The following is a 25,907-nucleotide window of genomic DNA, read 5'->3' on the forward strand; positions in this document are numbered from 1 at the left end:
GCAATTGGGTGTGTCCTTAACACATGAGGAGGGGGCAGGGGGAGCTGAAAAGCCAGAAGACAGACTATAGCCCAAGATTTCATCCCTTTAGGGAGTCTGACTCATAAATATTATCTCATGGGGCTGGAAATTCTATCATAGTGTCCCTACCCCGCTGTACCCACTGCTCCCTGTTTGTGTGTTCTCTTTGTGTGCTTTCTCAGCTCTCTTCAAAGAGCTGGTTCAGCAGCTGGTGAGAGCACTGCCCAGTGTGGTAGGTGCTGGAGGCTGAAATGTGGTTGTCTCAGTAGCACTGTTGGGCTGCTCAGTGCTTCCATCCTTACAGTTGCAATCTTACTACAGGCTGAACCTCTCTAATCTGCACCCTCAGGAACTGGCCAGTGCCAGACAAGAGATTTGCTAAACCACGGGAGGTCAATATTGTTTAGCAGCATTGCCAACACCTTCACTGCTGACTGGACTCTTAGAAGACACTTAGGGGTAAATTACAGCTAAATAACAGCACAGAACACTGACAGCCAGGACTGGTGGCTGGAAACAAACTTTATGGGACCACAGGAAACTTGGCCACACCCATGATAACTGGTCATCTGGCTAACTAAAATCATGCTGGATTATAGATGTTGCCAGGCCAGAGATTTCTGGATTAGAGAGGCTCAACTTGTAGTAGCTAGTAACAGAGGGGTAGCTGTGTTAGTCTGTAGCCTAAACAAAACAGCAGTCATGTAGCACTTTAAAGACTAACAGAATAATTTATTAGGCGATGAGCTTGCATGGGGCAGACCCACTTCTTCAGATCTGGAGATAGTGCTGTACTGGAAATGTAGTAGATAGGGCAGTGTGTTTGCTCAGCAGGCTGCCACATTGCTCAGAAAGAAAGACCACAGGCACAGTTCAGTGCAAAGGCACCAGCCAGACTTACTGTCATCACGAGCCAGTCCTAGCACCCTGTCAAGGCACAGCTCTGTCGGCGGACGGAGTTTTCACAGTCGCCTCAGCTGCACAAAGAAAGAAGGAAAAGTGCCCTAGCATTTATAGCCAAAGCACACTACTAACATAGACAACTTACTACTTCATGTATGTCACAGCATCCGTCTTTCAGCTCCGTTGGTTCCTGATACCTTGCATAAAACACCCATATTCATCGTATTGTCAAACCAGCTTATCTTGTACTAGAATGGGACATATCTGTACTAGCTGGAATATATTTACATAACTAGTTAGTGCCCAGTATACTAGTAACAACATCGCCGAACAGTGAATATGTGAACATCAGCTTTAATATATGGCCTGCCTGGTTCACAGCCTCTCCATCAGGTCCCAGGTCCTGCACCAGGCTCAGTGCTCCAGGCTCATTCTCTCTACCTCATCCACCACCCTCCACACACTCTCCCCAGGGTACCTATAAATAACTGCAGGTGCGTGAGCCATCCCACAGGAGCTGAATGAGCTTGGACTGCGTCACCCCCACCATACAAACACAAACCCCCAGCACCAACTCCCAGAGCCCCGGCCCTGCAGCCAGAGTGACACTCAGTGCTGGAGTTTGTGCATGTGCCTGTCTCCTGCCCGGGGCGGGGGGGGGGGTGCCTCTCCCTCGCTCTCCCCTGTGACTCCCTGTGCCTGGCCAGGTGAAGCTGGCCTTCTCGCAGGACCGGGCCCTGCCGGGCGCAGAGCTGCAGCTGCGGGTGCAGGCTGCCCCCGGGTCCCTGTGCGCCGTCCGCACCGTGGATCGGAGCGCGCTGCTTATGAAGCCCGAAGCCGAGCTCAGCGTAGACACGGTGAGTCCAGAACAGCTCAGCTGCTTGCCCAGCCCCTCCCCTGACTGGTCCTACCCCCTCGCAGGGAGGGGCGATGCACGGCTGCTGGGGGGCCCCCCGAGGTCACCTCTCCCTGACCCCAGGGCTGCTCCAATGGCACTTGACACCCTGACTCTGTGGGGTTCTCACTTCCCCGTCCTGTTCTCCCATCAGCCCTTGCAGTGCCCCCTCCTTTACCTCCCACCCCACCTCGGCTCTGGCTGGAAACATGGAGTTCAGAGCTGAGGCAATGGCCAGGGTAAGCGGAACTCGCTCTCCAGGGCAGAGCTGGTCCCCAGGGACAGGAGAATTCCCTACCCCTGAGTAGGGCTAGAGATAGGGATATCTGTCCAGGTGCATTGTGGGAGGCTCCAGCAGCAGGATTTCCCCCTTGCCTGGGTGATAGTGGAGACTGGATGTGAGGAAGCTGCATCAAGAGGTGCCCATATGGGAGATGGGATTGAGTCCTTGAGCTGGGTGGAGGGAGGCATGTGTACCAAAGGCTGGCCAGGGAGGTCTGCGGGGTGGTGTATTTGTGTAGGAAGGGGCTAGAACTGGGCCCTGGCTTAGCTGCCATGATGGACGTTATCTGCTTATTTTTAGGTCTATAACTTGCTCCCTGCTTTTACACAAGGAGAATATCCTGCCCATGTGCAAGAACATGAGTCAATCCATTGTCCTTATTTCCCCATGGGCTATGGATTCCCAGTTTCTTGGAGGTGGCCTAACAGGAGGCACCTGCGTGGCCGTCTTCCTAACAGTGACTCCTACCATGTATTTAAGGTAATGCCTAGGCCAGAGCATGATGAGGCTACAATTGCATATCTGGAACCTCAAAATAAGAGAGAAATATGTGTACTTTTTTCAGCCAGATCCCCAAACTGGGTGTACATGGGCGCATCGTAATTAGACTTAATGGGGCTGGATTCCCAACTAGTGTAAATGGGCACAGCAGCACCAAAGTTCACAGGGCAAGATGCTCTGCTGATGTAAACAGGACAGGACCACTGGAGGGACATGGTGGCTCTAGGCTGCCCGAAATACTGCTGATCACAAGGCATTGATGACTCACCTGTGGACACTAGAGGGAGCTGAGAAACTCACCTTTGCATATCCTTTTCCCTTTAGTAGTGATCCCAATGGTAGGTGCTTAGCTCTTGCTCTTCACTCCTGAGTGGCTTAGAGCATGTTTCAAGGTCTTGGCTTGTCTCCTGCCCCATTCAGTGTGTCTGTGCCACGCCAGGAGCATGAGTGAGGAGGCATAGCTTACTGTGCCTTCTATCTGCTGCCGACCTGCAGCTCTTTGTGTCCACACTAAGCTGCAGAGATTCAGCGGAGTGCTTTGGTTGAGGCTGGGGCATAGCAGAGCTATCTGGAAGTCCAGTTAAGGCTGAGATTAGGGTGGAGAAAAGAAGCAGAAAAGATGGTGGAAAATATATCAGTACCTCCCATAGGACAAGTCCCCTACAAGTTTGCAATGTGCAAATCATAATGACTCTGTAGCTGTAGTAGCCAGGCTGGAGTTTCTCTACATACACCTGGCACACTATTACATTTAGTGCTGTCAGGCAATTAAGAAAATTGATCCTGATTGATTGCAATGATGAATCACACTGTTAAATAGTAGTAAGATACCATTTGTGTAAATATTTTGAATGTTTTCTATATTTTCAGATATACTGATTCTAATTACAACACAGAATACAAAATGTAAAGTGTTCGCTTTATATTTATTTTTATTACAAATATTTGCACTGTAAAAAACAAAATTGTATTTTCAATTCACCTAAGACAAGTACATGATAGTTGTGCTTACAAACATAGAATTATGTATTATGAAAACTGCTTTCAAAAATAGAATAAAAGTGCAGTAAAACTTTAGAGCCCACAAGTCCACTCAGTCCCATTTCTTGTTCAACCAATTGGTCAAACACATTGCTGGAGATAACGCTGCCTGCTTTTGTTTACAGTGCCAAGAGGCAGTGAGCCCCTGGGTTTCAGAAGATACTGGGATAGGCAGTGTTGCAAAGTATTTACACACCAAATGCTCTAAAGATTTCTATATCCCTTCATGAGTCAAACCTTATTGCAGAGGACGTGTGTACATGCCGATCATGGGCTCTGCTTGATAACGATCCAAAACAGAGCAGACCGACACATGTTCATTTTCATCATCTGAGGCAGATGCTACCAGCAGAAGGATGAGCTTCTTTGTTGGTATTTTGGATTCTGTAGTGTCCCTGTCAGAGCTTTGCTCTTTTAAGACTTTTGAAATCATGCCGTACGCCTCATTACTCTCTGATTTTGGACAGCACTTCTCCTTGTTAAACCATAGCTCATGTGCTGTAGAAATCTCATATTAGTTTCTTCTTTGTGTGATGTCATAACCGCTCTGAAAGGCCATGTCTACACATGCCCCTCACTTTTGGAAGGGGCATCTTAATGAGACACTTCGGAACAAGTTAATGAGGTGCTGACATGCATGTTCAGTGCCTCATTAGCATAAATGGTAACCAGTCGCGTTTCAAAGCGCTGCTTTTGAAACGCAGACTTGCTGTACAAATGAAGACATGAAATAAACCCCAGACTTCAAAATTCCCTTATTCCCAACTCGTCAGTGCCTCATTAAGCTGTTCCAAAGTGCCTTATTAACATGCCCCTTCTGAAAGCGAGGGACATGTGTAGACGTGGCCAAAGTGTTCTTAAAGAAAACATGCTGGGTCATCATCTGAGACTCCTATAACATAAAATATATGTCAAAATGCAGGTAAAACAGAACAGGAGATATACAATTGTCCCCCAATGAGTTCAACCACAAAATTCAACTAATGTGTTATTTTTTTAATGACCATCATCAGCATGGAAGCAAGTCCTCTTTAATAGTGACCAAAACATAAATATGCATACAAATGTTCAGGGTATCTGGCACATAACTAACGTGCAACACTGGCAACAAAAGTGCCAGGCAAATGAATGTTCTCATTTTCAGGTGATATTGTAAATAAGAAGTGGGCAACATTATCCCATATCAGTATAAACAAATGTGTTTGTCTTAGCGATTGGCAGAACAAGTAAGACTGAGTGGACTTGTAGGCGCTAAAGTTTTATATTATTTTGGTTTTGAGTGCAGTTGTGTAACAACCAAATCTACATTTGTAAGTTGCACTCTTGTGTTAAAGAGATGGTACTACAGTGCTTGTATGAGGAGAACTGAAAAATACTCTCTCTTTTTGTTTACCATTTTTACAGGGCAACTATTTGTAGGAAATACAATAATATAAATTGAGCACAGTACACTTTGTATTCTGTGGTGTAATAGAAATCAATATATTTGAAAATGTAGAAAAATATCCAAAAATATTTAATTTTCAATTGGTATTCACTTGTTTAACAGTGTGATTAATCACAATTAATCTTTTGAGTTAATCACGTAAGTTAAGTATGATTAATTGACATTCCTAGTTGCAGACTTTTCAGTCTGGCATTCCCCTTGCTACAGGTCACCTTGCTAAAGATCACCCAGACCTTTGTTACCTCAAGACTTTTGTTACTACATTGTGCTCCACCGTTAGTCCATTCAGAGATCTGGACTGGCAGAAAATTTTGTGGCCAGAGGCAACGTGTATCTGTGGCTTGTGAGAGGGCACAAATGAAAGATTCTGGGGGAAAGGGTTACGTCCTCCTCCCCAGTTTCTTGGGACACCTGTGGTGGAGAAGCAGCAGCACTTTCGGTGTGTCTGTGCAGTGCAGGGAGGGAGGAAGTTACAGGCAATTTATTGAGACTTGAGGATCACTCTCCGGCTGTGCCTACACAACCTTCCTACTTCGAAGGGAGCATGGTAAGTAGGGTGTCAGGAGATTGTTAATGAAGTGCTGCAGTGCATATGCAGCACTTCATTAAACTAATTCTCCCCTGCGGCAATTTCAAAGTGTTAAACTTCGAAATGCTGGATTCTGTGTAGCTGTGGCTCACCTGTCGGTACTTCGAAGTGCCTGGGCAACTTCAAAGTCCCCTTAGTCCTCAAACTTTTGAGGAGTAAGGGGACTTCGAAATCGCCCAGGCACTTCGAAGTACCGGCAGGTGAGCCGCAGCTACACGGAAGCCAGCACTTTGAAGTTGCTGCGAGGGAGAATTAGCTTATCGCAGCACTTCATTAACAATCTCCCGACACCTCACTTACCATGCTCCCTTTGAAGTAGGGAGCTAGTGTAGACACAACCTCTGTGCTTGTCGGAAATAAGCTTTAAGGTTATTCTAGTGCCAGAAAGTCCAACATTTTAGCCACATTTGGCTATTTGGCCAGTTGAGTGCGGCTAGTTGGCTTGGATGATAAATATATTTTCAGAATAATGTGGCTGGCTTGCTATAGCTTGTGGCTACTGCTTCAGACACGATGGTTCTCTAGTGCAGCGGTGAGCAAACCTTTTATGTCGGGCCCCACTTTTCATCCCTGCAATTAGCAGGGACCTCCAGCCAGTCTAATGTCATCCACACTGATGGAAATTTCGGTTATGTTCATATAAAAAAAACTGAAACCTTTCACCATGCATAAGAAATTATGTGTGTAGGATGTAAAAATATTATTAATTGGTACATTCATATGAGTACACGTACATAATAAATAAGCTTTAAGGTTATTCTAGTGCTATAGAGTAATGTACTTTAACATTTTTAATGAGGTGGATATGCCGGAGACCCAGCAGAATATCATGCTGCACCCCTCTTATGAAATTTCACCCTCCAGGGGGCCCGTCCCTGACTTTGTGCACTGCTCTAGTGCATTAATTGGGGCTAAATAATATATATGTCTGTACACAAATGCAAGAAGTAGGGGGAATAAGCAGGAAGAACTTGAAGGTCTTCTAGTAAATAAAAGTATGACAATTTGTATCAAAGAGACTTGGTGGGATAGTGCACATGATTGGAATATTGTTATAGAAGGGCACAGTTTGGTCAGGAAGGACAGTCAGGGAAAAAGGGAGGAGGTGTTGCCTTATGTATTAAAATGTGTGTACTTGGACTGAGGTAGAAATGGACATAGGAGACAGACTTGTTGAGAGTCACTGGGTAAGGTTTAAAGGGTTAAAGAGCAGGGGTGCTTTCATGGTAGAGATCTACTGCTGACCACATAACCAGGAACAAAAAGTAGATGAACCTTTTTCTAAGTAACTAACAAAATCATCCAAAGCACAGAAATTGGTGGCGATGGGAGACTTCAACTATCCAGACATATGCTGGAAGAAGAACACAGCAAGGCAATGATCATCCCACAGGTATTTGGAATGCATTGGAGACAACCTTTTTATTTCAGACGGTGGAGAAACCTATTAAGGGGGAAGCTGTTTGATTTTAACAAATAGCAAGGAACAAGGTAAGAATTTGAAGATGACAGGCAGCTGAGTGGAAGTGATCATGAAATATGAAGAGTACATGATTCTAAGGAGTGGTAGAAGGGAGAACGGCAACATAAAGACAATAGATTTCAAGAAGGCAGACTTTAGTAAACTCATGGAGCTGGTGGGTAAAGTCCCATGGGAAGCAAGACTACAAAGAAAACAGTTGAAGACACCTGGCAGTTTTTCAAACGAATGTTACTAAGGGTGCAAAAGTAAACCATTCTTCCTCATAGGAAGGGTAAGAGGTGTGGCAAGAGACCAGCTTGGCTTAACCAGGAGATCTTGAATAATCTAAAACTCAAAAAGGAATTGTGTAAAAAGTGGAAACTAGGTCAAAGTACAATGGAGGAATATAAACAAATAACACAGGAATGCAGGGGCAAAATTAGAAAGGTAAAGGCACAAAACAAGCTCAGTTTTGCCTGAGACATAGAGGGAAACAAGAAAACATTCTAAAACAAGCAACAGGAAGACTAAGTGTAGGGCAGACCTGTTGCTCCCTGAAGAGAGAAAAACAACGGGAAAAGTGGAAATGGCAGAGGTACTTAATTTCTTTGTTTCAGTTTTCACTAAGGTTGATGGCTACTGGATGCCTAACACAGCAAATGTTAGTGGAAATTGACTAGGTTAAGAACTTAGAATAGGGAAAGAAAAAGTTAAAAATTACTTTAAAAAGTTAGATATCTTCAAGTCATAGAATCATTGAACACTGGAACTGAATGGGACCTGAAGTGGTCATTGAGTCTAGTTACCCGACAGAACCCAGCACCATCTAGACCATCCCCGATAGATATCTATCTAACCTGCTCTTTAAAATCTCCAGCGTTGGAGATTTCACAATCTCCATAGGCAATTTATTCCAGTGTTTAACCACCCTGACAGTTATGAAGTTTTTCCTAATGTCTAATCTAAACCTCCCTTGCTGCAGTTTAAGCCCATTGCTTCTTGCCCTATCCTCAGAGGCCCAGGAGAACAATTTTTCTCCCTTCTCCTTGTAACCCTCTTTGAGGTACTTAAAAATAGCTATCATGTCCCCTTTAAGCTTCTCTTTTCTAAACTAAACAAGCCCAGTTCTGTCACTCTTCCCTCATAGCTTATGTTCTCTAGACCTTTAATCATTCTTGTTGCTCTTCTCTGGACTTTCTCCAATTTCTCCACATCTTTCTTGCAATGTGGTGCCCAGAACTGGACCTAATATTCCACTTGAGGCCTAATGAGCATAGAATAGAGCAGAAGAATGACTTCCTGTGTCTTGCTCTCAACCCTCCTAATGACGCATCCTAGAATCCTGTTTGCTTTTTTTTGCAACAGCATCACTCTGTTGACTCATATTTAGCCTGTGATCCACTCTGACCCCTAAATCCCTTTCTGCAGTACTCCTTCCTGGACAATCACTTCCCATTTTATATGTAGGAAGCCGATTGGGCCTTCCTAAGTGGAGTACTTTGCATTTGTCCTTATTAAACTTCATCCTGTTTACCTCAGATGATTTCTCCAGTTTGTCCAGATCATTTTGAATTCTGACCCTATCCTCTAAATCAGATGCAACCCTCCCAGCTTGGTATCATCTGCCAACTTAATAAGCATACTCGCTCTATGCCAATATCTAAATCGCTAATGAAGATATTGAATAGAACTGGTCCCAAAACAGATCCCTGCAGAACCCCACTTGTTATGTCCTTCCAGCACGACCGCAAACCATTAATAACTACTCTCTGAGAACAGTAATCCAGTAAGTTATGCACCCACCTTAGAGTGGCCCCATCTAAGTTGTATTTGCTTGTTTTATTGATAAGAGGATCATGCGAGACTGTGTCAAATGACTTACTAAAGTCTAGGTATACCACATCCACCACCTCTCCTTTATCCACAAGCCTTGTTATCCTTTCAAAGAAAGCTATCAGACTGGTCTGGAATGACTTGTTCTTTACAGATCCATGCTGGCTGTTACCTATCATCTTATTTTCTTCCAGATGTTTCCAGATGAATTCCTTAATTATTTGCTCTATTATGTTTCACAGCACAGAAGTTAAACTGAGTGGTCTGTAATTTACTGGGGTGTCATTATTTCCCTTTTTATAGATGGGCACTATGTTTGCCCTTGTCCGGTCTCCTGGAATCTCTCCCAACTTCCAAGACTTTTCAAAGATAATAGCTATAGGGTCAGAAAGTTCCTCTATCAGCTCCTTAAGTATTCTCAGATGCATTTCATCAGGCCCTGATGAATTACATTGCAGAGTACTCAAGGAGCTGATAGAGGAGGTATCTGAGCCACTAGCTATGATCTTTGAAAAGTCGTGGAAATCGGGGGAGATTCCAGAAGACTGGAATAGGACAAATATAGTCACCATCTATAAAAAGGAAAATAACGACATCTCAGGAAATTACAGACCAGTCAGTTTTACTTCAGGGCCAGGAAAGATAATGGAGCAATTAATTAAACAAACATCTGGAAAATAATATGGCGATAGGTAAAAGCCAGCATGGATTTATCAAGAACAAACCATGTCACACCAACCTGATAACTTTTTGGGTAGGATAACAAGCCTTGTGAATAAAGGGGAAGCCGAGGACATGGTATGCCTAAACTTTAATAAAGCATGTGATGCAATATCAATTACTTTCTTATCAGTAAACTAGGGAAATGCAATCTTGATGGGGCTATTATCATGTGGGTACATAACTGGTTGGAAAACTGTTCAAAAATGGTAATTATTAATGTTTCACCCTCAGTCTGGAAGGGAATAATAAGTGGTTTCACTGGGGTCAGTTCTGGGGCCAGCTCTCTTCAATGTCTTCAGAAATGGTTAAGATAAAGGCATAGAAAGTATGTTTATCAAGTCTGCAGATGATACCAAACTGGGAGGGATTGCAAGCGCTTTGGAGAGTAGAGTCAGAATTCAGAAAGATCTGGACAAATCAGAGAGATTATATGAGACAAACAGAATGAAGTTCAATAAGGACAAATACAAAGTACTGCACACAGGCAGGAACAATCAGTCTGACACATAGAAAATAGGAAGGGATGCCCTAGGAAGGAGTATACTGCAGAAGGGGATCTAGGGGTCATAGTGGACCACAAGCTGAGTATCACTCAACTTTGTGATGCTGCTAAGAAACTCAGACATGATTCTTGGATGCATTGACAGGAGTCTTGTGAGCAAGATGAAAGAAGTAAATCTGCTCTATTCTTCGTTGTTTAGGCCTCAAATGGAGTACTGTGTCTTGTTCTGGGCATCACATTTCAGGAAAGATGTGAAGAAATTGGAAAGGGTCCAGAAAAGATCAATAAAATGATTAAAGATCTTGAAATAAAACCTCTGAGAGAATATTAAAAGAATTTGGTTTGTTTAATTTGGAAAAGAGAAGGCTGAGAGGGCACATGATAGCAGAACCTAAAAGGGTGTTACAAGGAGGAAGGAGAAAAATTTTTCTCCTTAGCCTCTTATGATAGGACAAGAAGCAATAGGTTTAAATTGCAGCAAGGGAGGTTTTTGTTGGCCATTAGGAAAAGCTTCCTAACTGTCAGAGTGGTTAATTACTGGGATAAATTGCCCAGGGTGATGGTAAAATCTCCATCATTGGAATTATTTGAGAACTGGTTAGATAAATATCTAACAGGGACAATATAGGTGGTGCTTGGTCCTGCAGTGAGGAACTGGATTTGATAACCTGTTGAGGTCCCTTCCAGTTCTAGTATTCTATGATTCTATGATATAGCAACAATGCTGTTCTTGCCCCTAGAAGGTTAAAATCTATGTTCTGCAAAACCCAGTACTCTTGAAGTTTAACAAATAACAAGCAGTCCTGTTGCCCCTTAAAGACTAACATATTTATTTATTAGATAATGAGCTTTCATGGGCAAGACCCATTTCATTGAAGTTCAAATGAGCAGCTTTTAATGTAGGTCAGAGGGGATTTTCCTCCCCAGCAGAGGCCACACATGGTGTGGGACAGGGACACGCAGGTCACATCCTCTCTCCCCTAATTTTTCAGGCTGCTTCTGATGGGGATGCTCAGTAACGAGGGGGCAGCACCGTCCCGAGCAGCAGCACTCTCCCTGTATCCTTGCAGCCCTGGGAAGGGAGGAAGCCACAGCGTGGCTGGACGCTGGCTGAGCTCCTCCACCTCAGTTTGCTGGCTGTTTTGCTTTTCCATGAAGAGAAGGTTACCAAGTCTCACAAGATAAAGCTACGATGCCTTTCAAAACATGCCCCAGCTGCCCCAAACAAGCCCATACCATTGCAGTCAGGGGCTGCGTCTACATGCGAAGCATCTGTTGACAGAAGTGACAGTCGGAAGGTATTTTCTGGAGAAACTTCTGCCGCCAGATTGCATCTACACATAAACGCAGCTCCAAAGACCAAGCTGCTCTGTCAATAGAGAGCAGCCAGACTGCCAGCCCTCTCTCCACAGAACAGCTGACAGGAAGCTCTGCAAACAGGTGAACTGGAAGCCCTGTCTGTCAACAAAAGGGCCCCAGAGCACCTGCGCAGCTGTTTTCTCAAGAGATCACTGTAGAGACAGGAGTTGTCCCTGAGCCGGGAGAGGTATAATGCGGCTGTGGATGTGCTGGATTTTGTTGACATACTGTACGCTTGAACTTTAACAAATAACAAGCAGTCCTGTCGTTGTTTAACAAGTAACAAGCAGCGAACTGTTGACAAAGTGTATTTTGTGTGCAGATGCTTTGCGTTTTTTTCCTACAAAAGTCTGGTTTTGCCGGAAAAATCCTCCCATGTAGGCATAGCTGTGGAGACAGAGCAGGCACCCAGTTAACCAACACAAGCTGACTGAAAGGAGGACAGAGCACGTGTGGGGCCCTGCTCCCACCCCTCCAAGCTCCTGGCTTCCTCTTTGTCCTGTAGCACCCTGCCAGTGGGGCTGACCTGGAGCTTTGGCCTATCCTGATTGACCCCAGAGCTGTCAGTCTCCAGATCCTGATTTATTCCCATCTCTTTCTTTTGATATGGGGAGAGTGATTGTCCAACCAGGAGCCAGTCATGCTCCCTGGTGGGAAATTCCATGAAAAGCAGCAGCCACCTGCTGGAAAAGCCCCACACAAGCTGCAAGCAGCTCAGAGAGGAAAACCTGGCTGACACCGGATTGGTCGGGCATGAGAAGGGCAGGAGGAGCTCAAACAACTGAACTGCTGCTTGCTGCCTCCTTGGGCTGCAGGGGCACAACTGCTTGCAAAGGAAAGTTGCCTGCACACTGCTGGGCATCCCTGACAGAGGTGTCCTGAGACATTGGGGCAGGGTGTGTCCCTGCATCTCTGCCACATGGATTGCCTCCGTCTGTGGCCTTGTTCAGTAGAGTGATCCTGCATTGCACCTGTTCCCCAGGATCTCTGACTGCCTGTTTTGGAAGGGGCTTAGGCTGCTGGTTTTCATCTACTTTCTAAAACTGTAAATGGACCAGGATATTCTTGCCTGTTGAGTGTCTTCCCAAGTGTCGCTGCCGCAGAGTCTTGGAGGTGAAGTCCCATGCATTAAAAAAGGAAGGGGGAAACGGGCTATGTAGTGTTCTCTGCACAAGGCCTGCTGAGTGGGAAGTCACCAGAAACATGTTCTCCTTCAAGGTCAATAGGTGTGGCGAAGTCCATCTATTTTCTCCAGCAATCAGGGTGGGTTTGTGGAGGGCAGAGTGGAATGGCAGTGAGGGTGTTTTTGTTGAATTGAATTGCTGATCTGGTTGTTCATTGCATTGTCTGGGCTCAGCTGTGGGGCTGGAAGGGTTGTTTGTGTGATGAGTTGGTGTTTTGAGAGCATCTGGAGTTTAGGAGATTTGCCTCCTTTCATCCAAGCAAACTCCAAGATGTAGGATCACACACTCGGGGATGCTGGTATTTCAGGTTTATTGCTTCCTTGTTATGTTCCTCTTCAACAGACAGTGAAACAAAGTCCTTTGCTGCCTCTTGTGCAGGTTTTCCCTGTTGTACTACTTCCCCTTTCTTTCCTTTTTCCCAGGTTGCAGCTTTGAAAATTCTCACCAATGCCAACACCAAGAAACCTTTAATCTGTCCTGAAATTCCAGTCTTCAGCCGCCAGAAATCACCAATATTTAAAACTCAGGGCCCTCTAGGAATGCCAGAATCTGTAAAGCGTGAGTTTCCATCCTTTTTGTTTCTGAAATTTCTTGTGAATCCCTCTTTTCTTGACCAGCAGAAATGGGATCAGTCAGGTTGGGGAAAGCCCTCAGAGTCCCTGGGGAGAGCTCTGTGAAACTGCCTGCCCAGAGCGCAAGAGCACTAGTAAAAGGCAGCCTACACTGGCGGTGGGTTACAGAGAATGTATCTCAGTGACGTTAGAAAGAGTGCCAACCACGTTCACCTGGAGTTCTGGTTGTTGCTCCTGAGCAGCGGAAGGCCTAGGAAAGGTCAGTGCAGCTGATGGGGTTACATGGCAGAACTAGGGTTATTTAGTCTAGAGGAAAAGATGAGAAGAAGGGGATTTAGCTGAGGTGTTTCAGATTCTGATGGATGTGAGGGATGTATAATCCTGTTTAATTAGTTAACTGATTAAATGTTGTTTAACCAGTTAAATGGGGGCAAACCCCCTGCTGCAGACACGGCCTGCTCCAGACAGTCTGGAGCATGCCTGCCCACAGCACACTAAGGGCTGCCATGGATGGCAACTGCTCTGGCCATGCTGGAGCGCCCACTGACAGCTGAAGGCCACACGAGGATGGAGCAACCTCCAGCCTGCGGCAGGCAGGGGTAGCTCCAACCCCCACTGGTTAACTCTAACCACTAGGCATCATCTGTGTAGGGTGAGGCTTACCAGTTAATAGAGGGCTCAGCCCCTGCTTCAGATTTTATCCCACAATATGAAACCCAGGAACACTTGCCTGAATGAGCAAACAGCTGGGAGATTTAGAACAAACAGAAAGAAATGCTTGGGGGGAGGTTGTTATGGAAGCTTCAGGAGTTCTGGAGTCAGCTACTATAGCCCCAGAGGGTCTGGCTACACCAGTATTAAATACCTGTGGCTGGCTTATGTCAGCTGACTCAGGCGCACAGGGCTTGGACTACGGGGCTGTTCAATTTCAGTACTGGCATTCGGGCTCAGGCTGGAGTGTGTGCTCCAGGACCCTCCCTCCATGCACAACCTCAGAGTCTGGGCTCCAGCCCTGGAACCTGAGCCTGAGTCAGCTGATAGAGCCAGTTGCAAATATTTAACAGCCATGTAGAAACATACGTAGAGAGCTGGAGCTGTGCAAGCGCTGTAATAATAAAGGTTGTCACATTTCTTAGGCCGCGTCTACACGTACACGCTACTTCGAAGTAGCGGCGCCAACTTTGAAATAGCGCCCGTCACGGCTACACGTGTTGGGCGCTATTTCGAAGTTGAAATCAACATTAGGCGGCGAGACATCGAAGTCGCTAACCCCATGAGGGGATGGGAATAGCGCCCTACTTCGAAGTGGAACGTCGAAGTAGGGCACGTGTAGACGATCCGCGTCCCGCAACATCGAAATAGTGGGGTCCGCCATGGCGGCCATCAGCTGAGGGGTTGAGAGATGCTCTCTTTCCAGCCCCTGCGGGGCTCTATGGTCACTGTGTGCAGCAGCCCTTAGCCCAGGGCTTCTGGCTGCTGCTGCGGCAGCTGGGGATCCATGCTGCATGCACAGGGTCTGCAACCAGTTGTCGGCTCTGTGGATCTTGTGTTGTTTAGTGCAAGTGTGTCTGGGAGGGGCCCTTTAAGGGAGCGGCTTGCTGTTGAGTCCGCCCTGTGACCCTGTCTGCAGCTGTTCCTGGCATCCCTATTTCGATGTGTGCTACTTTGGCGTGTAGACGTTCCCTCGCAGCACCTATTTTGATGTGGTCCTGCCCAATGTCGAAGTTGAACGTCGACGTTGCCAGCCCTGGAGGACGTGTAGACGTTATTCATCAAAATAGACTATTTCGATGTCGCTACATCGAAATAAGCTATTTCGATGTAGTGTGCATGTGTAGACGTAGCCTTAGAAACATAGAATCCTAAGGCTGGAAGGGATCCCAGGAGGTCATCAAGTCCAGCCCCTGCCTAAAGCAGGACCAACCCCAATGAAATCATCCCAGCCAGGACTTGCTTCAGGACATTGGCTAAGTGCCACGATATCGGCCAGGAAGGACTCATGACTGGATTGTTTATTTTGATCAGTTCCCTGCTTTGACCAACATCCAGGACCAGGCATTAACTTTATAATCAACACAATAATTAGACCCACCTAATGTCAGTAACACTGACAGGGCATTCCAACTCCACCTAAGCTCAAGCTACGCCCCTTCTCCCAAGATAGCAAAGGGGGACAGGGTCTCCAATACCTAAAGCACAGAGAGCTTTATAGATTCAAACAAGCACTTTGGATGACAGCCAGAGATGAGCTGGAGGCCCGCGCTGTCTCTGGAGTGCCTTACACAGAGCACCCCCCAAGAAAGCAGCCAGCCACCTTCTGTACTTCCTGAAGGGATTCCTCACTGCTCTGCACTGCACAGCGCAATAGGTGATGCATTCTGGGTATATCTTCCTCTGACTTTAATCGTTGCCAGGATACTAGAATAGGTGGTTCAGTATTTTGATTCAATCTGGGGAATCCTGGGCTATGTCCAATCTGAGAAGCAGCAGCCGATGGGGAGCCCCTTCTACATCGGTCCAGCTTTGTTTCCTCTTGGGAAGAGACCAAGGCACTTGATGGGGAGTTCTGGAGTGTTGCTGCCTGGGCAGCTCACCCAAGCACTGCCTGGTGGACATCGCATCCCCTAATGAGGCTGCACCCTGCAATCTGCTGTTCTGCCTTGATCTCCCTCTTTCACATTATCTGCTTTTCCCTTTCTTCCCCCTACCACACACACCTCAGGGTTTGAACAGCTTGTTAATTCCAATAGCTTGATGCAAACAGCTGAATGGTCTCTGGAATGGAGGAAATAATTATTTCCTTCTGCATAATTGTCTCCTTGTACGAGGAGGAAATCTGTCTGTCTGGCTTTGTCCTCTGTAAATATGTTCTCGGTGGCTTTAGGACTCTAAGTGCTCAGTGATCTCTGCTGGCTCTGGGACACAGTAACTAGCGTGTCGACAGAGAACAGCTTGGTGACAAAGCGCATGGTGGCCTGATGGTGAATCTCTTAAACAATCGGCTCACGCTGCCCTCTATAGGGTGTCCCCTGGCCCACCACCAGCTCACTGATGGAGCACATGTGCACTAGCCAGTATTTTGCCAAGAGTCACTCTTGGAGTTTTTCACCAACCACAGTGAGAACCTGCTGTCTCCCCAACTTCCACCAGAATCTGAAATAGCAGAGACACTGGTTTATTTGGAAAGCTTTTCACATGAAATGACATAAAAATTTGACCAGACATTCATCCAGCTGTACCAAACAGTGTGCAAGTGTCGCGAAGCAGGTGTTGGTGCGTATGAAGGGAGGGGTGTTGCTGCCTGCGAGAGGAGTTATACTGGTGTGTGATGCTACAAGGAGAGGGGTAATGGTGTGCAAGGAGAGGGTGTTGCAATGTTTAGCATGGGGGAGTGTTGTGTGTGTGCAAGGGGAGATGCTAAAGTTGTTAACTTTGTGTGCAGGGAGGGTGTTGTGGATCTAATACTGTGGGGGAGGGTGTACGTAGGGGTGTTTGCAATGTGTCAGGCTATATGAGGGAAGAGTGTGGGTGTTACTGTGAGGGGAGGGCATTGCTGTGTCTCAGGTTCTATGGGGGAGGTGGGTGGGTGTGTGTGTGTGTGTGTGTGTTGTGTGTGTGTGTGTGAGACAGAGACAGAGACAGAGACAGAGACAGAGACAGAGAGAGAGAGGAGAAGGTATTGTTACCAGATATTTGGAAAAATCATGTGGGCCAGGCAGCCCTACCAATGGGGTCCCCAACCAGGGCTGCCTGTCCTGCAGAAGATTTCCAAAAACACAGGCAGGGGGCAGGGACCCTGACAGCCCTGCAGCTGGGAGCCGGGTGGGGTGCAGAGCCCTGCCGGCAGCACCAGCCACAGGGTCCCCAGCTGGGGAGCTCCAGATTTCAATCGCAGCCCTGCAGGACATTTTTGTGTAAACGTGGGACGTGGGACTGCCTACTGAAATCTGGGACTGTCCCACAGACTGCGGGTCATCTGGCACCCCTAGGGGATGGTGTAGTTGTGTGTAAGGATCTCTGGGGGGGCAGGGGTGAGGGGAGGTTGCTGCTCTGTCTCAGGCTCTATGGGAAAGGCGTGTTGGGCTGTGCGTGGGAAGACATTGCTGTGTCTAATGCTGGGAGGGGGAGGAGATATGTTCAGGTGTGTGTGAGGGGAGGGTGTTGCTGTTTCTAGGTCTTTATGGGAGAAGGGTGTTGGTGTGAGTGTGAGGGGAGGGTGTTGCTGTGTGCAAGCCTATACCGGGGGTTGGTGTGTGTGTGTGTGTGTGTAGGATGCTGCTGTGTCTACCCTGGGGAGGAGGAGGGGCGCTGATGTGGTTGCATGTGGCAGGGTCAGTGTGCCGGGTTGAGCTGTTGTGAAGAGCAGAGGCATTGCTGCATTCGCGGGCTGGTGTGGGAAGGGTCTGTGTAGGGACGACGAAGGGCCTTGGTGCGCCGGACGTTGCCTGTGGGCAGATGACAGGCAGTGATACGCCCTGTGCACTTTTCCAGACTCAAATGGACATTTGAGGATAACCTCGATGAGGGAGGATTCTCTCTTGGTTAACACCCTGCCAGAGCCAGTGTCCAGTGCTGAGGAAGAGCCATTGCCACGTGCCTACTTCCCAGAGACGTGGCTATGGGACCTGGTCCCTGTGGGGTGAGTGAGGGATACTGCAGAGCTTCCTGATGGACTTTCCTCCATGACCAACTCTCTAAAGCCCTGCTCCCCAAACCGTGCACCCCCTTGCCCTGTCCATGCCCCCCACCTCCCTCTGGAGTTGGGGCCAGGAACGGGGGATGGGGGCCTTGGGGGAGGCCTGGGGCCAGGAGCAGGCATTAGGATGGATCCACAGCCAGGCTTCCAGGGTGGGGTGGGGAGGGAGCTGGCAGCCAGGTCCACGGCAGAGAGACGCTCCACTCCCAGCCCTGCCCATGCACCTGAACTTAGCCCTGCCAGAAACAAAGTCATGGCCAGAGGCTGATAAAGCTGAAGACAGGGCCAGAAGCAGAGCCACAGCCGAGCTGCAGGGGAGGATATGGCTGAGGATGCTCCATGCCCCCACCCCACCCCCGCCGCAAGCCCCATGGGGGCTGGTCTGGACAGACCATGCCCCCCAAATAGTCCTCCATGTCCTCCTAGGGGGTGCACCCCACATTCTGCTCTAAAGGCTTCCCTTGTTGCTTCTGAGCTGAATCCAAATGCCCTGCTCTGTGCAACAGGGCCAGAGGAGGAGCAAAGGGACTACGAAGGCTAAGCTTAGCACCGCTGAGGGCGTGGAACAGAGAGGGTATTACATCATCTTCCTGGCCTCCTCCTTCCTAGGACAGACTGAAGGAGGAATCCATTTGTGCCAGCCAGCAAGCACACCTCCAGGCTGGTTTATGGGCCCCTGAAGTCCCATCGACTTCTGTAGCAGCCCACGGGGGCACTATCCAGGGCAGACCGGAGTCCTGTGTCTAGGCTTGGCAGAATTCAATTTTATTTTTTTGCCATCATAATGTTGAAAGACAATATTGTTTATTTTAAGCTTTTTTCAATTTTAATCTGTTTAAATGTTCACAGCTGAACTATACTGTGTGTGTTTAAATAATGCTTTTATTTTAGTTTTACCAATTTGAATTTTCATGTTAGCTGACAATGATGGGAAGTGAGACTACAGGGCAGCCCAGAAAACCATTTTTTAATGGCAGTAGGCATGGGTAGTGATTTTCACTTGGAGGCAAGCAGACCTAGTAGATAGGCCGTGGGTCAGCAGTTTTCCTGCCCTGAAAGTGCTGGGATGGGCTTGTCTGATGGTGCCAAGCTGTTATACACTGGTACAGCATTCTCCAAATGCATGTGTGGCAGGGAAATTCAGGCTCTCCCTTTCTGACCAGGTCCACGTGGGAGAAGCACATTGTGCCTCACTCATCTCTTAGTGCACCTGGTCAGCCCTCCCTCATTTCCATCTGGGCCACTTCTTACCTCTCTGCTTGCTCTCTCTGCAGGGTCCAACCCCTATTCCCCCTGCTACTGGGGAGTTCCCAGCAGTCCCAGCAGCTCAGTTGTCCCAGTAAGTGATCCCCCGGTCCCCTCCCAGTGTTCAGTTATTCTCCCTCATCTGCCAGCTCTGCTGTTGAGGACTTGAGGGCAGGGATAGGATCTCCGTTCATGTGGAACCTCACCTTCAACCTTGCCACCCTGGGTGACTCTGCCAGAAGGGTGAGGCTCCCGATAGCATCTCTCAGAATCATGGGAACACTTAAGCTGCTTGACCATGTCAAGGTTGCAGAACTCTGAGGCAAGGACATGGTGTGGAAGATGCCCATATGTGAGTTCTTTCAATATGGAGACACCATTGTACACAAAGGACACACCCTGGGAGTCTATTCTACTGTGCAACATACAGCTGTCCTCCAGACACTGACCTGGAATGACAGAGACACGCTGAGCTGCATGTTTGTCTAAAACTGTTTTATGTCTGCCCTGGCCCAGCGATGGGGGCTCCAAGGACATCCCAGTCTCGGTGCCCGATACCATCACGGAATGGAAAGCCGGGATGTTCTGCACAGCAGAGCTGGGCTTTGGGCTCTCCCCCGTGGCCACCTTCACAGCCTTCAAACCCTTCTTTGTGGAGCTGGCGTTGCCGTACTCTGTGATCCGGGGAGAGGCCTTTGCCCTAAAGGCCACCGTCTTCAACTACCTGCAGCAGTGCATCAAGGTGAGCACCTCCCAGGGCTGACTTGCCAAAGCCCGTGACCTGGGGCTGGGAAGCAGCACAAGCCAGCAAGTGGTGCCAGCAGTGACCAGGCACACGGGATCAGCACATCACTGTGGGTGGGGCCTGAGCCTCAGAGGGATCATGCCTCAGCCTGGAGCTGGCGCTTTTGAGTGCATACGCCAAAGGCCAACGGGGCTGTTGTGTTTGGCCCCACAGGTGCGGGTGACACTGGTGGAGTCTGTGGAGTTCCAGGTGCGGGCAGATGAGGACAGCATCTACACCAGCTGCCTTTGTGCAGATGAGGGGAAAACTTTCCAGTGGGAGGTGACAGCGAGCAGCCTGGGTAAGGAGTGCTGGGTGCTCTGTGCCAGAGCAGAGGGGCAGGCAATGCATGTGGGGAGCTGCATAGCGTCGGGGCAGGCGAGGGGTGCTGGAACTTTGCACTAGGGAGGCAGGCGATAGGGTGAGCACCTCTCCCATTTTTAATGGGACAGTCCCTTGCTTAAGCCCTCTTGCAGGTGTCCGAATTATTTTTTAAGAAACAGGCAAATTATCCAGTATTTTCATGCTGGCACTTCACCTCCTGGTCACCCTGCCATCAATGCAGCCCCAGCAGCTCCTGCTCCTGGCTGGCAGGTGGATGTGGGCAGACTGTGGCCATCAGATGGTGCTCCCCAGCAGGGCTCAGAGGCAGACAGACGTGAGCCCAGCTGGAGGTGAGGCAGCCTAAGGGTATGTCTGCAGCATGGAGAAGATCGACCTGCTCAGAATCAATCTTCCAGAGTTCGATTTCACACACCTGGGAGAGACCCAGGAAATCGAACTGTCTGGGGTCGGCAGCCCACCCCTGTACCCCTCCGTGTTGTGAGACATATGGGAAGTCGATGGGAGACTTTCTCCCATCAACTTCCCTCTGTGTGACAGCCAGGTAAGTCGACTGCAGAAAAGCCGATTCTAGCTATGCAATTGCTGTAGCTAGAACTGTGTATCTGCAGTTGACGTACCAGCCTAGTGCAGACCAAGCCTAAGTGTGATGGAGGGGTAAGGGTGGGTGGGGTGAGTGAGGGGTGTGAGGCACCTCCCCATTCACACTAATGCAAGATTTTTCAGAATGTGGAACTGAAGTTCTATACCTGGCAACTGCTGAGAGGCTGAAATCTTGATCCACAGTGGCCTCTCCCACACTGAATTCCCAGCACCCCTCAAGGCTGAGGGCCTGAACCACAGTGCCTCTCTGAATCCCCAGCAAACACAGTCCTGATCCAGCCCCCTCCCACCTCCCAAGCCATGAGTGGTAGTGGGGCCCCAGCTGGGAGTGGCAGGGTGGAGTCCTGCATGCCCCATGCTCCCTCTGTGGGGTAGTGTCCAGAGCCCACAGGCAGCATCTGGAGGCTCTCTAGCAAAAGCAGTGCAGTCCCGGGGACAGCTCCACAGGCCTTTCTCTGCCTGCCCCAGGGGGCAGCTGCTACTCTGGGGCTATGCTGATCCCTCCTGTGCTGCTGGTGCAGAGAGTTGAAGCTGCCCATCAGCTCCTAGCCCTCTTTTCTCACACAGCTCGTGAGAGCCACAGGGTTGGGGGACCCAGCTCCATGGCTGGCAGTGCCCTCAGGGAACACAGGAGCCCCTCTAGCACACAGCCTGTAGCTATCCCCTTACTGGCTCCTTAGCTACCCTTGGCCACACACAGCCCCTAGCTACTGTCCTCACACTCCTGGGTCTGCATCACTGTCCCACGTAGTGGCACCTAGTCCACTTACAGAGAGAAACTGAGTGTCCTCTACGCATTAGCTGAAAGCCAGCTGGATTTTAACTCAAACTGTAGAGGCGCCTACAGAGAGGTCCCAGGTTTGAGTCTGGGTGGTGGTAGGTGGTTACACTACCCGCTCCTGCTTCCTCTCAGCTACCCTCTGATCTCACACAGCCCCAGCTATCCCCTCCCTGTCCCACGTGTTATTCTGGGAGTGCACAGAGAGCCTAGGTACGCTTCACTGAGCTACCGACTGCTGCACACAGACCTCTGCACAGCTGGCGCTATCCCCTCAGCTACAACCTTTTGAGCTGACTCTCTGCGTCTGAGTTACAATTTTTGGGCGCACCTTCCCCCCACCCCAGCTGTAACTAAGACAGGCCGAGTGGCCTGCCAGGGTGAATTGGGCTGAAGGTGGCACTGCCACCCTGGACCTGTCAAATGTTGCTAGCTGGAGCCTGCTGGCCCTTGCATACAAAACAGAAGGCGCTATACCCAGGGGTGACACATGGGCCACAAGGGGCACATACCCCCTAATAGCTACAGGTGGGGCCAGAGTCTCTGAGCATCCAGGGGCATTAGCAGGGGGATCTGGCACAAGAATGGGGGGAAGGGTGGACCCTTAGTGACAGCACCAGCCCCCCCAGCCCCACGAGTCCCCCAGGCCACCTCAGTTGGGGGAAGAGGAGGGGTGGCACAAAGATCAGCCTAGGGAGGAGGGGGCTTCTCACAGCCCTTCCCCAGGATGGTGAGGGGGGGTCTCATGGGTCATGGCCCCGTGTCACCCCTCATCTCGCAGCCCCAACTACACTTACAGGTGAGGGCACCCACAGCCCTGACCCCAGGGCTCCACTTCCACCACTAGGCCTGGAGGGGGCTGGTTGCTGTTGAACTCACTTGAATTTGAGATGCTTTGCCAGGGTTCTGTATTCACCACAGGCAAATAAGGTCACCCTCAGTAAGGGCCGTAGCGCTCTGCATGCAGGGACAGGCTGGTAAGGGCTGTCAGAGGCTCCATGCTGCCAGTGAGAAGGAGGGTGCAGGAAAGGGTGAACTTGTAATTGGTGCCATGGGGGAGGGGAAGGGGGAGAAGAGACCATTTACAGCCCACTCACCTTTTCCCAGTGTCACCCCCTCCCTCCGGCCTTCCCTTCCCATCTGGCCTTCCCTCTCTTCTCCCCGGCTCTCACTCTCCATTTTCCCTTTCTCTCTCTGCTTTTCTCTCCCTTCTTTGCCACCCTTGCCCTCCCCCTCCCCCTCCCTGCTCAGACCGGGGCCCTCTCTGCCTCGGGGAGGGGTGCTGGGGCTGTCTGACAGGGGCTTTTCCCACCTGGCTCCGCAGGGGAGGTGAACTTCACCGTCAGCACCGAGGCTCTGCGCACCCAGGAGCTGTGCGGCAATGAGCTGGCTGTGGTGCCGGCCCAGGGGCGCGTGGACACCGTGATCAAGCCCCTGCTGGTCCAGGTCAGTCTCTGGCGGCGTTTGGGTGCCGTGGAGGGAGGTGGAGTGCCCAGGTCTCACCCTCCTCCTGCCCAGGGTAGCTCTAGGTAGGAAATTTCATACAGATGCTGTTGTATTGCAGCCCACCTTGGAGAGGGCTCCGGGTGGGAGCTGGTACCCATGGGAGCAGTGCAGGGTGCTCAGGGCAGGAGGGTGGAGAGTGGGTGGAGGGCTCAGGGCAGGGTGTTGAAGTGTGGGGAGTGCAGGAGCCAGGACAGGGAGCTGTGGGGAGAGAGGCAACTTAGGACAGGAGGTTGTGGGGTGTGGGGTGCCTGAATCAGAGGTATGGGGGTCTCAGGGCAGATGGTTGGGGGGTGGGTGTGAAGGGGAAGTGAGAGGGGGACCAGGGCTGGGGCAGTCCCAGTCGAGAGGTTTTGGACTGGTGCAGTCCGGGTCAGTTACCTGGGCCCTGCTATGCACTGCTCCTGTTCCCAGCGACAGGGAGCTGTGGCTATGGGTGTGCTGCATGCACACAATGGCAGCGGTTCACAAAACACCCTGCTACTCCCTTCCTGTTCCCTCCAGGGGCCGCATGCTGCAGGAGCCCCACTCAGAGCCTTCACCTACAGCACTGCCCGCTGGTCCCTTTCATGGCACTCATACACTGCTCATCCCAGCCAGTGTGGCATGGAGCCAGCAGGCCAGGCTGGAAGCCAGTGGAGCCAGTGGAGCCTGGCTGGGAGCACACACCTCTACTTGCAATGGAGCACCTCCACTGCCAGCCACTTTCTTACTGGTGCCAGGCACCAAGAAGCACCGGCCCACATTCACCTTTGGCTGTAGGCCTCAGCATTGCACCATCCCTGTCCCTGACCTAGACCTGCGTTGCCCGTCCCAGGAGCCTGTCACTGTGAGCCCAGGGAGCTGGCAGGCGAGTTCTGAGGCAGACAGCAATGGGTGTTAGCCCCAAAGGACGGCAGCTGAGTGTGACGCACGAGCAGGATGAGGAGACAGAGGGAACTATCTGAAGGAAGCTCCCCGCAGAGGAGGAGAAAGCTCTGAGATCTGTGGGGCTGGGAAGTGACTCCATTAGCAGTAGGGGATGAACCTGCCCTAGATGATTGTGGTGAGAACTGTCCCTTCTCCCAACTGCCTCTCTGCTGCTTCTTCCCAACAGCCGGGGGGGATCCTGGAGGAGAAGTCTCACAGCTCCCTGCTCTGCCAGGAAGGTAGGAGCCCAGTGCCTGAGTGGGGTCAGTGGGATCGCTAACATGGGGAGACACCTGAGGGGCACATCAGTGATGGCTGGGCCGCTAAATGGCCCAGGTTGGAGCACAGGAGCTGCCAGACTGAACCAGTCCTACCAGGGCCATCCAGGCCAGTGTCCTGCCTATGACGGGGCCAGGCCCAACTGCCCAGGGAAGAGACACCTAGAATACTCAAGGAGCTGACAGAAGAGGTATCAGAACCTTTTCTGGAAGTCAGGATTGATTCCAGAAGAATGGGAAAGGGCAAATATATGCACATCTATAAAAGGGAAAAAAGAACAGCCCAGGAAACTACAGACCAGTCAGTTTAATTTCTGTGCTGGGAAAGATAATGGAGTAAGTAATTAAGGCATTCATCTGCAAACATCTGGAAGAATATAAGGTGATAGGTAACTGCCCGCACGTGTTTGTAAAAAGCAAATCACGCCAAACCAATCTGATAGTTTTCTTTGACAGGATAAGAAGTCTTGTGAATAAGGGAGAAGTGGTGTATGTGGTATACCTAGACTTTAGTAAGGCATTTGATACAGTCTTACATGATAAATGAGACACATACAACTTAAATGGGGCTACTGTAAGGTGGGTGCATAACTGCCTAGATAACCATTAATGGTTAATTAATGAGTGGTTATTAATTGTTCACAGTCACACTGGAAGGGCATAACAAGGGGGGGTTCCACTGGGGTCTGTTTTGGGACCAGTTCTATTTACTATCTTCATCAACGATTTAGATACTGGCATAGAGAGTACGCTTATGAAGTTTACAGATGACACCAAGCTGGGAGGGGTTGCAACTGCTTTGGAGGATAGAGTCAGAATTCAAAATGATCTGGACACACTGGAGAAATGGTCTGAGGTAAACAGGATGAAGTTTAATAAGGACAAATGCAAAGTATTCCACTTAGGAAGGAACAATCAGCTTCATACATATAGAATGGGAAATGACCCTCTACAAAGGAGTACTGTGGAAAGGGATTTAGGGATCATAGTGAACCACAAGCTAAATATGAGTCAACCGTGCAAGGCTGTTGCAATAAAAGCAAGCGTGATTCTGGGAAGCATTAATAGAGTTGTTGTGAGCAAGACATGAGAACTCGTTCTTCTGCTGTTCTCTGCACTGACTGGGTCTCATTTGGAGTATTGTATCCAGTTCTGGACACCACATTTCAGGAAAGATGTGGAGAAATTGGAAAGGTCCAGAGAAGAACAACAAGAATAATTAAATGTCTAAGAACATGAGCTGTGAGGGAAGACTGAAAGAACTGGGCTAGTTTAGTTTACAAAAGAGGTCTCTCGAGGTCCCTTCCAGTTCTAGTCTTCTATGATTCTGGGACACCCCGACTGGGCAATTTTGGAACCGGCTGCTACGGGCCAACAGCACCAGCATGTGCAGCTCCTGCTGCTCAGCCTCACTGGGCCTCTGTTGCATCAGCTCCTCTTCCCATCAGCCTGAC

The 25,907-nt window shown here is 49.4% G+C and overlaps 1 protein-coding gene across 1 annotated transcript in view; it reads left to right on the forward strand.

Annotated features, from left to right (window-relative positions):
• LOC142002513 (alpha-2-macroglobulin-like protein 1) overlaps positions 1-25,907 on the forward strand; it is a 72,927-nt gene that overhangs the window by 30,597 nt on the left and 16,423 nt on the right. The window contains exons 15-22 of the mRNA XM_074978670.1: positions 1,632-1,781; positions 2,403-2,582; positions 13,166-13,301; positions 17,807-17,954; positions 19,773-19,998; positions 20,215-20,341; positions 23,088-23,209; positions 24,363-24,414. Of these exons, the coding sequence (XP_074834771.1) occupies positions 1,632-1,781; positions 2,403-2,582; positions 13,166-13,301; positions 17,807-17,954; positions 19,773-19,998; positions 20,215-20,341; positions 23,088-23,209; positions 24,363-24,414 (1,141 nt within the window). The remainder of the gene's footprint in view (positions 1-1,631; positions 1,782-2,402; positions 2,583-13,165; positions 13,302-17,806; positions 17,955-19,772; positions 19,999-20,214; positions 20,342-23,087; positions 23,210-24,362; positions 24,415-25,907) is intronic.

The sequence above is a fragment of the Carettochelys insculpta genome, chromosome 28, assembly GCF_033958435.1.
Source record: "Carettochelys insculpta isolate YL-2023 chromosome 28, ASM3395843v1, whole genome shotgun sequence".
NCBI lineage: Eukaryota > Metazoa > Chordata > Testudines > Carettochelyidae > Carettochelys > Carettochelys insculpta.